Source organism: Mastigoproctus giganteus, chromosome 1 (genome assembly GCF_048544385.1).
Source record: "Mastigoproctus giganteus isolate SK-2022 chromosome 1, ASM4854438v1, whole genome shotgun sequence".
In the NCBI taxonomy this organism is placed as follows: domain Eukaryota; kingdom Metazoa; phylum Arthropoda; class Arachnida; order Uropygi; family Thelyphonidae; genus Mastigoproctus; species Mastigoproctus giganteus.
The window spans coordinates 264,523,595-264,539,708 of NC_143575.1; the positions used below are offsets into that span (position 1 = coordinate 264,523,595).

The following is a 16,114-nucleotide window of genomic DNA, read 5'->3' on the forward strand; positions in this document are numbered from 1 at the left end:
ACCGAATTCAGCCACCTGGTGAATTTTTATAGACTTTAGCCTATAAAAATTCCTTGTTTCATTGACGAGATTTAAATACAGACATTTTCCACTCGGTGGGAAGAACGTTCATTATATCTACTGCGCTACCCGCGAGGGTCCTTATGCAATTAAAAGCAGCAAGGGTTCCATGTAACAAGTTTCTCCTAAGAAATCTTTTTGCGAGTGTAACTAATTAAGAAACAAATACAGTGAGCTGTATTTGTATCGAGATCCACCCATCTGTAGCATTTTTTAAAGTAAAAATTATTTTTGGAGCAATGTTTTCCAAAAAAATTTCATCATGCCTTCTGAGAGTACGAACCATAAGAGGGCGCTGTACTGTATCTCTTCGGTAGTCGCTCAAAAAAATACAACCGGTGAAAAGAGATTTTGGATGATCCTCTGGAAACTCATTTAAACCTTAATAATGTTTCCTTCTGCGCAGCAAATAGGGATATGTGTAGTTTCGCTAAATTGGATTCGAGGCTGCCACTTTTATCAGTAGGATGTATGCAGTGATATTAAAGAACATTTGGATGTGTTGAGACCGTACTTTGTTTCTTTTCTCTCCCTCCTGTTAAGAGACTGACCTGGAAATAAATGCGTATCTTCTCATGGGAGCCATATTTTCCACGAAATTGCGTGTGTTTTCTTTGCTTATTCAGGTTACAAAAAGTTAAATAATTCATATTTATCGCGGTGTAGTTTTGGCACATATTGCAAGAGAAGTTGCAATCTCAGTAAAAGCTTTTTTTGTGCATGTTTTCCTATGATTAGCATAATAACTGCTACAACGTATATAGATATATCTTTTAAAGTTTCTTTTATATCTTAGGAAAAATATAGTTTCGTCCTTTAATCCAAACACGATAGGTAACTAAGTTCAAGTAATGGTGGAATTCGTTTTCCATCTTCCACAGGAAAGTGGAAAGCAAAAAAACTGGAGTTAAAAAAGCTCTAGTTGAAATACCTCTAAGGATGGCATTAATTATGTTTGGAAAGGTCATGTAATATTTTATCGCGAAAAACCATACAGCTGTATGTATATTTTTTTCTCTTTGGAGACTGGATTGCCCATTGAGATATCGTTTTTTGTCTTACGTTGCAGCCTTTCTAAAAACTGTATTATCAAAGAAGAGAGAGTTCATAAAATCTGACATCATTATTTTTGATCCCACTTGAGAAAAGTTCACCAATGCTCTCTTGCTTTTGTTCGATTGTATACGTACTTGTGGTTTAAAACCCAAAATATATCTTCAGTCAATAGCTTTCCTTGCGTGCCTTAAATTTTCTTTGACGGTACGCAGGAAAGACATAAACTAATTAGCTACGGCCATGGTAAATAAAAGAAGGCATTCTCAAACGAGCGGGGGAAACTGGGGAGCCAGAGAGAGAGAGAGAGAGAAAGAAAAAGAAAAATCAATAAACACACTCGGGAGGAAAAGATAGTGCAATTAATTTTATTCTAATCCCCTACCTGGCAGCTAGACAAGGAATTATGATGACAAGTATCACCAGGGATTTTTACCACACCACCACTGGAGCTCATTTTAATTTCATATCTTCCAGAAGAATGGAGAAGAAAGGTGCCTGATGTACCTCTCTGGCCTGTTCTTTCATCGCCTAAATCCCGTTTATTGCGAAATCCAAGTATGGAAAGTAAGCAACTTCATATTAAACAGGCTCTCTTCAGATTCAGCTGTGAGATTCCCATGACATGAACAGAAAGAAAGTGTTTGGTCTGAAATTAAAATCAATGTAGTGGATATTTTCTTCCTGAGATTATTAAGCTTGTTTTTTTTTTTTTTTTCAGCGATAACGAGCCATTTCATTGCGAATTAATTCTAATTTTATTTTATTTACGGCCCCTTAGATATATTTCATTTATATAAAATACTATCTCGTTGTATATATTTTAATTGTCACGCACAGTTTATCTATACAATAATTTTTGCTTTCCGTTTATAAAATAATTTCTCCAGTATTATTCAATTTATTTTCTATTCTACTCGTATTTTAATTTATTAACGGCAGGTCTTATTTTACTTTGTGAACGTCACACTAATGGCACGCGCTTGCTTAAATTGTTATAGTTTGGCTGTTTGTGTTCTATTTCGGCCATTACTGTCACTGATATTTCAAGTTTTAATTAATTTTTACCTTGTTCTTTTTATAAAGAATATTTCATTTTATGTTTTAAATACTGCAGTTTATTTTGTTATTTTTCAACCTGCATTAGTGGATATAAATTAAAGGGTGCTGTGGTTTATTATTATTATTTTTTTAAATTCGCGATTGAAATACTTGAAATATTGTGATATAAAATATGCTGTATTTTAGAATCATCTCAAACTTATATTTAACAGGTATGTTTGTTCATAAATATATTTTATTTAAATTAATATTAATTTATGTAAATACATATCCCTGTAATTTATTATATATATATATATATATAATAAAATAATAATAACATATGATAATAAAATATAATAATAAGAAAATATAATTTCTACGTAGAAAAACGGCAGAAAAAGAAAAGGCACGAAAGTAAAATATAAAGTAAAATAAAAAAATTGCCAAGAGTGAGTTTATACAATCAAGCCTTCACCTTCAGAGAAATAAATACGATAAATTACAACCAGTCTCAGTGAATGGAATTAAAAATATGGTTCTGAATTATTATAAAACAGAAAGAAGAACTCATTCAGCATCTCAAAAATTCATTGGTTTTGGGTGCACGGTATTCATTGACTCTAGACGAATATACGTCTATACAAAATAAAAGGTATATGAATATAAATGTGCATTCAAAAGACAATCATTGGTTGTTAGGTCTTATTGAGATTAATGGTTCACTTGATAGCAGAAGAACTGAGCAAATTGTGAATGGACACTTGAAGGAATTTGGTTAGAACTTGGATGAGGATATTGTTGCCTGCACCACCGATGGAGCAGCAATGATGATTAAGTTTGGCAAGCAAATTACGCCTAATCATCAACAATGTATAGCCCATTGTATACATCTGTCAGTTATAGATGTACTTTATGGAAAAGCAATCAATTATGGTGCCACAGTCTCTGAGTCTCCCAAAGACAATGAAGAAAATGAAAATAATGAAGAAAGTAGTGATGATGAAGAAATTGAAGAAAGACAGCAAGGCATACTTTATCAAACCGACTTTACCGATGAGCTCATTTATTTCTTCAATTCAATGGCCAATATTGCACAAACTATTAACAAAGTCAGAAAAATTTGCAAGCTTTTTCGAAAATCGCCTACCAAAAATGACATATTACAAAATTTTGTTAAACCAAAATTTAATAGGAAAGAATATAAACTTATATTAGATTGCAAGACTAGATGGGATAGCACCTTCTATATGATTGAGAGATTTTTGAAATTGAAAAATTGCATTCCAAATGCTCTATGTGCAGTACTGTCAACTGAAGCTGTGTCTGACGATGACTGGAAAACACTTGAATTGCTACGTGAAACTTTGCGACCAGTTGAAATGATTCTGAAGGCTATAACCTCAGAAGATACAGACTTACTTAAAGCCGAGTCTTCAATAGAATTTCTGCTTGCTAAACTTGATACAGCAGAAAACCCATTTGCTTTAAAGTTTCACCAAAGCCTTTTGCAGCGTTGCAATGCAAGACGAAATTGCCCAACTGTGGCTTTGCTGAGCTATCTACACAACCCCAAAAAGTTAAGAAAGAAGATTCAGGTTCAAGAACTTTTGATTTTCCAAGTAAGCAAGTTTTGAAAAAGCATGCTGAAGAGATTTATCAGAGATTATTTGCAAAACATTCCGAAGGAGTCTTAGCGTTGAATGAAGAAACTGAAAATAAACGAACTGTTCTTTTAGAAGAAAACAAAGACTCGTCTAGTTCCGATGTTGGAGATACGCTCACGCGAGAGTATGATAGTGTAATAAAGAGATTAACTGAAGAGTCTTCAAAATATCCGAGTGAATTGGAAATCAGCAAAGAATTTAAAATTTTGGAAGCAACTAGCAGTAGAAGTGAAAAGCTGGAGAAAGTTTATAGAGCACTGCTGACCATTAAACCAACAAGTGTCCAATCTGATCGAGTGTTTTCGATCACTGGTCTCTTTAACACAAAAATAAGGTCAAGTCTATCAGGAAAAATGCTTTTTTTTTTTTTTTTTTTTTTTCAGAAAAAAGCTGAGCAATAAACAGTAAAGTATTTATTTTTAAATACTTTACTATTTGTAAAGTATTTTACAAATACTTTGAGCTGTTTTTTTTTTCACATTATTTTTATTTATTTATTATTATTATTATTATTATAGGGCTTATTATTTTTTTGTTTACTATACGAGAAGATAGTTTTTATTCAAAGGATTTGACTACAATTTGTAATTTTGTATAATCTCAAGCTGGTTACTTTTTTGGAGCATTTTAATTTTTTAAATTTTTTTTTTACTATAAGAAGTGATAGATTTTGTTTAAAAGATTTGATTACGATTTGTACAATCTACCCAAGATAAAATAAATACCTGTGTTATAAGCTTTTAATTATTTTCCCTAAGTCTGAGAAAATCGGTTTTAAAACCGGTTTTATGAGTAAACTTCGGTTAAACCCGGTTTTGAAATTTCTCGGTTTTATGCAAGCCCTAATAACGATCTACATAGTTGTAATGCCAAAAGAATTACTGGGTAATCCGTTCAGAGTATTTATACAATGTCAAGACGACCCCATGTGTAGGAAAATGGAAACAGTAAGTCAAACAAAATTAAAATTTAAAGCAGCGGTTAAAATTCGCTAAACTTTGTGTAGGCGAGAAAAGTATATTATAGAAGAATAAGAGCATCTTGATATTGTGTTTGGTAAACTAATGGCTCACGAGAAATAAGAAAGTAGGGTGGTAGGACAGTGAAAAGCGTTCAGAAGAAGAAGGAAAATAGTTGGGTTTGGGCAGTTCGGGGTTGCCTTTCCCGTTCCTGTAGTAGGACTCTGAACATAATTCTAGGAGTATACTTAATGTGTTTAAGTTAGTTATATTAAAATAAAAATAATATTAATGTTAAGGAAAAATAAAAACGAAATTGAAATTAGAAAATGCATAAAAACCTATACCAGCCATTGTAGCCAATCGGTAGGTACAAGATTTTCAGACTGTAAGACACTGCAGAGGTCTGGGGGTATAATCTGTACAAAATGTACAAGCCTGTAAGCAGAAGACTATCAGCTTGCTATGATATTATGGATATCTGTTAGGTGGTTAAACATATTTTTATGTTTGATGATCAGGAGTGCTTTATTGAATGGTAAATAAAGGTAGGCTGGAGGAAACTGGTTTTCTGAATGATACACAGCATGGTTTTGTAAAGGAAAATCATGTTTAACAAATCTGGTTAACTATTTTGACAGGGTCACTCATGAGCTGAATTTATGGAATAATTTCAACATTGTTTGTTTGGATTTCAGCAAAGTATTTGACTCAGTCCCACATGAGCGGTTACTTTATAAGGTGGAACAGGTGGGAATCACAGGGAAAATCCTTAGATGGATAGCAGGATGGCTTCAAGGCAAGAGGCAGAGGGTTGTGATAAATGGTTATTCCTCAGATTGGGTTAATATAAGAAGTGAGTGTTCTCCAAGGATCAGTCTTGGAACCACTGTTGTTTTAGATTTTCATAAATGACATCGTTGAAGGGATAAAGGGCGTGATGTCTACAGGTTCCAGTCACATTATTATGACCACCTACCTAGTATTATCCAGAATATGCGCCTTTCGCAGCATGCACTGCAGCCAGCCGCCGTGGGAGGGACTCAATAAGTCAGTGGAAGGTTGCTATGGGTATCTGTGACCATGCAGACTGCAGTGCACCCCGGAGTTCTTGTAGTTTCCTTGGTGAAGGATCCATCCGTCTGATGTGTCGATCGAGATGGTCCCATAGATTTTCAATTGCAATTGAGTTAAGATCCGGGGAATTCGGTGACCAAGTTGTACAGCCTGGAAACTAGGCATCATAGAGGAGACTTGATTGAGGTGTTTAAGGGTTTGAGAGGCATAAGTAAAATGAATGAGGACAAAATTTTCACGGTTAAAAATGATTCTAGAACTAGAGGCCATAAATTCACGGGGGGAGATGTTTAGACTCGATTGCAAGAAGTTTAATTTTGGATAATTACCTACTGGAGGAGGGAAACACATGGTTGTCTATTACTTTATCATTTATTATTTATTAATTATTTATTTTATGAATTTTTTATTAATATTGTTTTATTTATTTATTATTTTTGGCTGGAGCAGCATAAGCCTTAGGCTTCCTTGCACCCTATGGTCATTACTAATACTAAATACTAAATAAGAATGTACTTTTTTTGAGATTTTGAAGATATTTTGCGATTTTGAAGGCATTGAGAAGTTGAAGGCATTTTGATAGTAATATGTGAGCTACTAATATCAATGACCAGTTCTAAGTAATTGGGTGTAACGTTAATACAGTTGGTTCTTTCCAGGGGGAGTTCTGGAGGATAAATATCAGCAAACTCTTGCAACTGTTTTAAAATCTCATCCGATATTAAAACAGCAGTAAAGGGGGGAGGGGACTAATACTGGGGGACTGATTATCTTTAAATCGGCGTCGTGGGGAGTTATGACTTGTCGCAACATGTGCCCTATGGACTTATCTACCATGAATCTGCTTATTTGTGATTAGCCTGAATTAGCACCAGAACAGAAGGTGTTTTATGCATTTATCGCATTTTAAAATGAGTGATTTTACTGAGCAGAGAATTTGCATCAAATTTTGTTTCAAATTAAGGAAAAGTGCAAAAAAGATATATTGTGTCATTTGAAGACTTTTCATCTTTACCGTCGAAGATGATTCTCTCTCTCTAGTCGGTGCAAATCGGGAAGCGGGACAAAATTTAGTATGGTGGTGGTGTTATTCCCTCCGACGGCTAAACAGACCTGACAGCAGTGAACAAAACTCGATATAAGAGTGTTTATAAGAATCTGTGGCAACAAATCCCATTCTTCCACCATCTCAGGTCACCCAAGGGCGTCCCATACATGTTCGATCTGATTTAAGTCTGGTGATTGTACTGGCCACGGCAGTCGTTGGATGTCTTTAGTTTCAAGATGTTCCTCCACCACTTGAGCTCAATGTGCAGTGTCGTTGTCGTACATATGGGCCAACCGTACCCCTAAAACATCAGTCATAGGGTTCAAGGAACTGTTACGGTACCCCTATCAGAAACATGAAGGGGGGTGCGGTCGTTGATCATTATTCTGCCCCGCACGAGAACACCGCCTCCACCGTAAGTGTCCGTTTCTCTGATGTTGGAGGGATGGTACTGCATTCCTCGTTGTCTCCAGATTAAATAACGTCTAGAATCTGTTTGTGGGCAAAAAGGGGACTCATCAGAGAACAGGACTACACCACGTTTTCTACGTGTTCTGTTAATTTTATCGAGGAGTGTATATATGAACAAAGAATTGCTTGATAAGTAACCATACAATGCAGTTCTTTCTCCTAGTATTGCCAAATAACGGGAGAATATAAACAATAAATTATAGTATAATCTGATAGCTTTTGCAGCATTATCTGGATATATTCCGAATTAAACTTTGTTAACAACGCCCTTATATTTTCCCCTCTTTTCTTTTCTTCTTTTTCAGCTTCTTGTTGTCGTGTCGTGTACTGTTCCTCAATCTGTTATTCAATGAAAAATAACAAAAATTCACAAAGGATTCACGCAATCCACACAAATGCCTAAAGGACATGAAAAATTCAGTTAACTGAATTTTCCAAGTGTCATTGGAGATTTCATAAAGCACGAAAGCCATTTTCACTAGCAAAAAAATAAATAAATCGGAAGAAAGGTCAAAAGTTATCCGGGCATACACTTTCATCCGCCGAATGTACCTTAACGATAAAACACTGCCCCCTTTATTCAAAATTTAAAAAAAAACAAATTGTTTTTTTTAAACAAGAATTCTCTTTATTTCTCTGTTTTTCTCAGTGAATTTTGAATTCCTTTCTTAACATAAAATGTCAACCTTTTTTATTATTTTGTTATCTTTTCTAATCGGTTTATTTAATATTAAACTTTTAACGCGATTATATTTTGTGAACGGCGCCTTATGTTTGCGACACAGACATGAGCAGGAGATAAATAGCAATTTCATGCAAGCGCGAGCACGCACATTCTTATTAAATGCAGGTGTCGCTAGTTGAGAAATGCATCATTATTAAGTGAACAAACAGCACAAACACTAGGTGTCTCTGTCATCGCGTCTGCTAGTGACACTGTAATCTAATACCATGTAAAGAGAAGGCTGTTGTTTGCGCACCAGGTAATAACTTGTTATGGGATGTATTAAGAGGTTTGCAGCAACGCGAAATTTTAAAGCTTTCTCTGCAAACATAAGAAAATGCATCAAGACGCGGCATTAAGTTTAAATAAGGATGTTCTAAACGCGGGATTTTAGCCAATAACAAACGCTAGGGGGGGTTTAGAGATGTCACTAAGTATGAAATGGGAACGGTGTCCAGGTTGAAAACAAGTATTATTGTTGACAGAAGGGATGAGAGCTTGGTATTGTGTAATAAACGCCACGTGCAGCGTCCCTCAAAAAAAAAAAAAAAAAAAAAAAAAGAAGAAGAAGAAGAAGAGAAGATATTAGAGGATATCCAAAATTCGAAACCTGTCAATCTAACTTTATCTGGATTTAAGAAGTAAGCGAAAAAAGGGAGTGAGGATGGAAGACAAAAAAAAAGTAAAGAAGGACTTGTTCGTCTTTTTTTTATTATCTGAATATGTGTGTTAATGTACACTGCCTTGCCATAAGTATCAGGAAAACTCGTTTTGTATAACACGCTCACAATGTTGAAGGAGGAATGGACCAGAATATTGACTTAATGTTATGAAAAACTGATTTGGAGTATACCGAGAAGGCTACCCTCGCCTGAGACTGACTAACTCGGCCACGTTGGCAAAAAAGGCCCATGAAAATTCCTCGTCGGGACTTGAACTCAAATGTTTTCCACCTGGTGTGGGGAGGACGGCTATTCTACCAACTTTGCTACCCACGAGGGTAATTAAGAAGTTCTTAAATATTTTATCAATAAAATTCTTTGAAATGTAGATGCGCGGTTACTTTGTGAATGTAGTGTGTGGAATGACAATTGTGTGCGACAATTTGGTGAATTCTTTGGGAAAATTCAGTATTTGACAAAGCAAGAGAGAAAATGCAAACATTTAACATGCAGTGCTGTAAATGTTGAGTTTAATGATCAATACCGTTTGATATTTTATATTTTTGATGGATCGTACTATCCATCTAAAGAAATCTGAGTGTCATCGAAGATAGTGATAGGAGTGGGAGAATTCTTTTTGTGAGATATAAGACAGGACTGAGTTTTAGAAGGATTGAAATTAAATAAGTTGTCTTTGCTCCTGGAAAAAACCTGGAGATCACTTGAAGGAATTGGTGATGGATATTCGAGAAATTGAAGCTGTTTGAGCAGGGGAAGGCTTCTGAAACTGGAAGGTGGAATGCAATGTGCTGCCGTCAGCAAGACTATGGATAGAATTTCCGGTCAATGGAAGAAGGTTATTAATATACAAGAGGAAAAGAGTGGGAGAAAGAACTGAACTTTGGGGACACCAGCATTAGTGGAGAAGTTAGAAAACAAAAGCCATCTACCATCACCCGCAGTGAGCAGTCAGAAAGAAAACTGGATACTCAATTACAAAAAAAAGTTGGAAAACCAAAAGATGGAAGATTATTTAGAAGACCTTTATGCCAAACATGATCAAAAACCTTTGAAATGTCAAGAGCCACTGTGTGAGGTTCCCAACTTTTCCATTGAATTCGTCCACAGATGAGTAATATAAGTCAGTATATCACCAGTGGATCGACAATAACGGAATCCATACTGGCGATCATTGATCAGATGGAAAGTTCCAAATAGATTTTTAAAGATACTATTTAAAAAGTGCCACGGACAGAGTAAAGATTGGGATACAAGAGAACTTTGTTCGCGCTTTACTTTCACTTCTGTAGCATTTTTTAGGAGATACACATGGGAAGCGGGGAGATTTTCCAGAAACCAAAAGTAGAGCTCATTAATGGATGTTGGCTGAATAATGCGCATCTTCTGACGTCGGTTTACAATCGGCGCTACAGTTTTCATTGAAAGAAGTTAGTAGTAGGCCAGTACCGTGGATGGGTTAAGGGTAGGTGAATAAGCTTTTCTGGAGATTGTGTAGGGGTCGGAATTGGAGTCCTAGTCCCTACGTGGAAAAGCGCTCTGGCCCAGTGAGGCATTTTCACCAGGGTCTGTGACGGTTCTCAATGCTCCTTACTAAGGGATGGTGCCGCAAAAGATACTTAGTTTGCATGGAAGACAGTAGTTAAAGAGGGCGTTTATTTTTGCACCAAACAACTAAAGTTGTGAGGCGTCTATATATAAGGCCTGTGAATTGCATATATTGTATATACCGTTTGCTTTGTTTGTTTCATAAAAAACTCTAATTACCAGTGTGGGGGACTAAGCAGACACCCATAAAAAATTCCTAATTTGTGATGGGATTGGAACCACTTCATTTTCCACACGGCGCGGTTCCTAATCACAACGCTACCAAAGAGGCCCTTAGTATGCAGACAGGATGTAAAAGAATAGTTTTAAAATACTTTTTCTGGGGTACTTTGAAATCCATGGTTTTCTAGTAACTAGAATTGGCTGGTTAAATGGTCTATGGTTTATGGGACTTTTTCACAAACTGGATGAGTTAGTCGGTCTGGGGCGAGGGTAGCATGGTTTTTTCTCCTGGAACATCGCGTTTTTCGTCCAGCACACAGCAAATCGACCATAGAAGATATTATATACTGTGCGATATAGCCTAAGTTGCTGATGACATTAAAACCTACAACAACCGACGGATACCGTCGTCCTCGTGTTCTTTGAATCACTGCTTAATAATACGGGCCCCTACGTGGTGTAGCACTGTCATCCTGAAAGAAACCCGTCCCGGACGGACAGAAATCCTACAAAAAGGGTTACAAATGATTGATCAGGATGGTCATTCAGTAAGACAACTGTTTTGGGATGAGGAGACCCAGGTCATACCAGGTAAATACAAAGTTGTAGCGGCAAGTATCCGAATGTTTCCATTATTCTGTCCACTACTAGCATTAAAAAAAATATGCTAAATTTTTCTAGCTATTATTTGACTGAGATTTAGTATCGCAATTATTGATTCGGTGTTTTCTTTCAGGTATCTGGAAAGGTTTATAGTGAACAGAAAAACCAGCTATGACTGACCAAAGGGCTCCCTTCCTCATTCGAACACTGCCAGCTGCCGTATTACTGTTAGCAACTCTAAACCCTATCTCTCGTGGAAGAAGTCTCCATGCCAATGTTGCTACAGATGACGATTTGGTCATCCGAACAACAAAAGGATTGGTTAGGGGAATTACTCTTCGGACCCCAACTGGAAAATCAGTGGATGCATTCTTAGGAGTCCCTTATGCCCAACCTCCTATCGGCAGGTATCGATTTCGCCATCCAAAACCAATCGATCCTTGGATAGACATCTTAAACGTCACAGAAAAACCTCCAGCTTGCTACCAACTAAATGACACCTTCTTTGGAGATTTCAAAGGTGCTACTATGTGGAATCCAAATACGCCACTCAGTGAAGATTGTCTGAAAATCAACGTCTGGGTTCCTAGACCGAGGGTACAAGGAGCTGCAGTACTTGTATGGATTTATGGCGGTGCGTATATGACAGGATCATCAGCTTTGGAGGTATATGATCCCCAGGTCCTTGTGTCCGAAGAACAGATAATCGTCGTTTCCATGAACTATAGGGTGGCTTCGCTGGGATTCTTATATCTTGGAAGACCCGACGTTCCTGGAAATGCAGGTCTCTATGATCAGTTAATGGCTTTGCAGTGGGTGCACGATAATATTGCATATTTTGGTGGCAACCCATTAAATATTACTATATTTGGAGAGAGTGCTGGATCCACAAGCGTGGGTCTGCACCTTCTGTCGCCCCTTAGTAGGAACCTTTTCAACCAGGCCATTCTTCAAAGTGGAGTTTCAAGTACACCATGGGCCATTACAGACAAGAAGAGAAGTGTCGTTAGAGCCCTTCGATTAGCAAAAGCCCTTGGATGTCCTCATGATACGGATAACCTGGATGCTACTGTGGAATGTCTATACGATAAAGACCCTTTAGAAATGGTCAGCGTGGTAGACTGGCCTCTTGAAATCATGGACTTTTCTTTTTCTCCAGTTATTGATGGTTCTTTCATCGACGAACATCCAGCCTTGTCTATGGAAACCAGAAATTTCAAAAAGACAAGAATTCTTGTAGGAACTACCTCAGACGAAGGCTCTTTCTTCCTCCTCTATGCCATTCCAGATATATTTAAAAACCATGATGACGTGTACGTGACAAGAGAAAACTTCATCCACGCAGCTCGAACTGTAAGTCCCTATAAGACAGATCTTTTGCAACAAGCAATTATATTTGAGTACACAGACTGGCTGAATCCAGATGATCCAATTAAGAATAGGAATGCTGTCGAAAAATTGGTGGGTGACTATTATTTTACATGTAGCACCAATGATTTTTCACAACGATACGCTGATACTGGCAATGATGTCTTCAAGTATTTGTTTGCTCACAGGTCTTCTCTTAATCCTTGGCCACAGTGGGCTGGTGTACTACACGCAGACGAAATCGGCTTTGTTTTTGGTGAGCCTCTTAATCCAACGTTGGGCTATAAACCTGATGAAATCGAACTCAGTAAGAGGATTATGCGATATTGGGCAAATTTTGCTAAAACTGGGTGAGTCATTTTTCACTTTTTCTATATATAAAAATTGTATAATCTTTCCTATAAATGAAAACATAGATAATAACTTAAATTTGACCAATTGATGCACTGTTTATGTGCAGCTAAGCACACACATTATGAAAATTATTGCTTATGTACACTGCTCTACCATTAGTATGCGGTACGCATCCGTTGATAGTGGCAACATCTGGATATTAATACTAGGGCAGTGTATGCGAAGTAATAACTTCAGTAAAGCTACAGTCAATGGAAGTACAACTTAGTAATTTCCTGATATTAGTTTGAAATCTTGGTTTGTAATCTCGATATACTACTACGATTGCAAAATAAATAAGTAACTCTCTCTCTCTCTCTCTCTCTCTCTCTCTCTCTCTCTCTCTCTCTCTCTCTCTCATCCAAACATTCCAAAATCAAGCGCACAAAAAACTTAGTGCAAAATATTTAAAACTATTGGAGTTTGCTTGAAAAGTGTTTCATCTCATATTGATACACAATTGCTAGAGTTCCTGAAAGTCATTGAATCATTGAAGATCATTACAATCTAATTATTCAAAAAGTTCCAACTGCAGTGAGAGATACAGAGACAAATATTTTAGAAAATATTTTTCGCAACTGCTTAAATAACCTTCAGCCAAGCTGGAAACAGCGTTTGTCTTTTAGTAGATAAATTATGATTCATAATTTATCCATATAATTTCATTCCTAATTTACATACAGTGCTCAATCTTAACAAAAAGACCCCACTCACACAGACAGAAGAAACAACGACAAAAAGATGAGCAAAAAAGGGCGATGCTACAATGACCTCCACCAAGACTACATAGATTGGGCCATGCTTCAAACTCATGACGGCTCAAGAGTGGGAGGCTCTTTCCAGAGATCGAAGGATTCGTGCACGCCATCCAAGACCAGGTAATCAACACCAGGAACTACAGGAAATACATTGCCAAGGACCTCAGAATGACAGATGACGTATGTCCACAATGTCACCTAGCCCCAGAAACAATCCAGCACATTACCGAAGGATGCAGGGTGATCACCCAGATGGATTACACTCCCAAACACGACCAGATTGCCAGGATAGTACATCAGAAGCTAGCAAAAACATACCAGTTGATCAAGGAAAGTGTACCGTATTACAAGTACGAACATCAGACTGTACAAGACACCGCTATTCACAAACCATGCTGAATGAATAATAACGGCCAAGACGATCCCACACAACAGACCAGACATAACTCTCATCGACAAAAAAGAAATGCCTACTTATCACCTATCAACATAGCAGTGTCCAACATCAGCAACCTCCAGAAAATCTCGGGGAAAAAGACCACGAAGCACACAGACCTTAGACAGGAAGTCAGAGAGATATGACATATGAAACAAATAACGAACATCCAGATCACTGTGTCAACCACCGGAATGGTGATAAGATGCTACATAAGAGCTTGGCTGCAACAGGCCTTCCAGAGAACACCTACAAAGAACTCCAGAAAGCTTCCATCCGCAACACTTGTAAGATAATCAGAGACTTCCTCGACCAATAACAGTAATCGAACATAACAACTACCCTACACACCTGGTACCAGTACCCGTCGTGGAATGGAAAAGAAACCCATAAGAAGAAAGAGGATAATAATAATAATAATTATTATTATTATTATTTTTGCTCTTTATATTATTTCTCCCTGATTGGTGGTTCCAGTAACACCATCCATAACAACAACAACCCTGTGTACAACCCTGGTGTTACTATTGGTCGAGGAACTCTCTGACTATCCTACAGGTGTTCAGGATTGCGACTTTCTGGAGTTCCTTATGCCACATCTCTTTGATCTCCTGTCTTAGATTATTATTATTATTATTATTATTATTATTATATGCAACAAGTAACGACCATCCCGGTCATCGTGTCAACCACAGGTATGGTGCCAAAGACCCTACATAACAGCCTAGCAGCAATAGGTCTCCCAGCGAACACCTACACGGAACTCCAGAAAGTCGCAATCCTGAACACCTGTAGGATAGTCAGAGAGAGTTCCTCGACCAACAGTAACACCAGACATAACAACAACCACCCTGTGTACTAGGTAGCAATGCCCATAATGAAGTGGAACCCCCAATCAGGGAGAAATAATAATAAAAAAAAATAATAATAACTGTCTAGCACTTAACTCGCTATTCACCATGCTCAACAGCAGCAAGTATGGATATGACCTCAAAGAACGAAGGAAGAACCTGTACACCCTCACCTACCTAATGGATGACATCAAGCTCTACGTGGGAATCGAAAAGCAACTCCAACAACTACTGCGGATCACCGAAGGATTCGGCAATGATGTTAGGATGGAATTTGGTCTAGACAAATGCAAGACCCATGGATTGCAATAGGGAAAATTAGTCAACCGAAACTACCAGCTGCAGACTGGTAAAGAGATCGAAGCCATGACAGAGGGAGAGGCCTACAAATACTTCGAGATGATGCAGGCTCAGCAGTTACAGCACAAGGAAATTAAGGCCTGTCTGACCGAAAAATTCCATCAGAGACTCAGAAGCCTGCTGAAAGCAAGGCAGAATGGAGGGAGCACAGTTAAAGCCATAAACACCTATGCAGTCCCTGTGTTAACATCCTCCTTCGGGGTCATAGATTGGACTAACACCGAGCTGGAGGATATCATGAGAAAGACAAGGAAAAGACAACATGAGAAAGACATAACCCTTGTGGACAAGAAGGAAAAGGCTACCTATCTGATTGACATAATGGTACCCAACACTGGCAATCTGCAGAAAACCGATGGGGAAAAAATCAGGAAGTACACAAACCTACGACAGGAGATCAAAGAGATGTGGCATATGCAACAAGTTACGACCATCCCGGTCATCGTGTCAACCACCAGTATGGTGCCAAAGACGCTACATAACAGCCTAGCAGCAATTGGTCTTCCAGCGAACACCTACATGGAACTCTAAAAAGTCGCAATCCTGAACACCTGTTGGATAGTCAGAGAGTTCCTCGACCAACAGTAACGCCAGACATAACAACAATCACCTGTGTACTTGGTAGCAATACCTGTCACGATGTGGAACCCCCAATCATGGAAAAATAATATAAGATAATAATAATAAAGCCGTTTCTGCCTGGTCAGGATACTGTACCTAAAAGCTAGGTACCTTGTGTACACACAAGCACCTAGCAGAGCAATTTACCTGGATGATAAGTCACTACAGACGATC

The 16,114-nt window shown here is 37.6% G+C and overlaps 1 protein-coding gene across 2 annotated transcripts in view; it reads left to right on the forward strand.

Moving 5' to 3' along the window:
• LOC150091890 (acetylcholinesterase-like) overlaps nucleotides 1-16,114 on the forward strand; it is a 77,485-nt gene that overhangs the window by 42,949 nt on the left and 18,422 nt on the right. For both annotated transcript variants that reach the window (XM_090377362.1, XM_090377355.1), the window contains exon 2: nucleotides 11,287-12,871. In XM_090377362.1, the coding sequence (XP_090233488.1) occupies nucleotides 11,325-12,871 (1,547 nt within the window). In that variant the 5' untranslated portion in view covers nucleotides 11,287-11,324. The remainder of the gene's footprint in view (nucleotides 1-11,286; nucleotides 12,872-16,114) is intronic.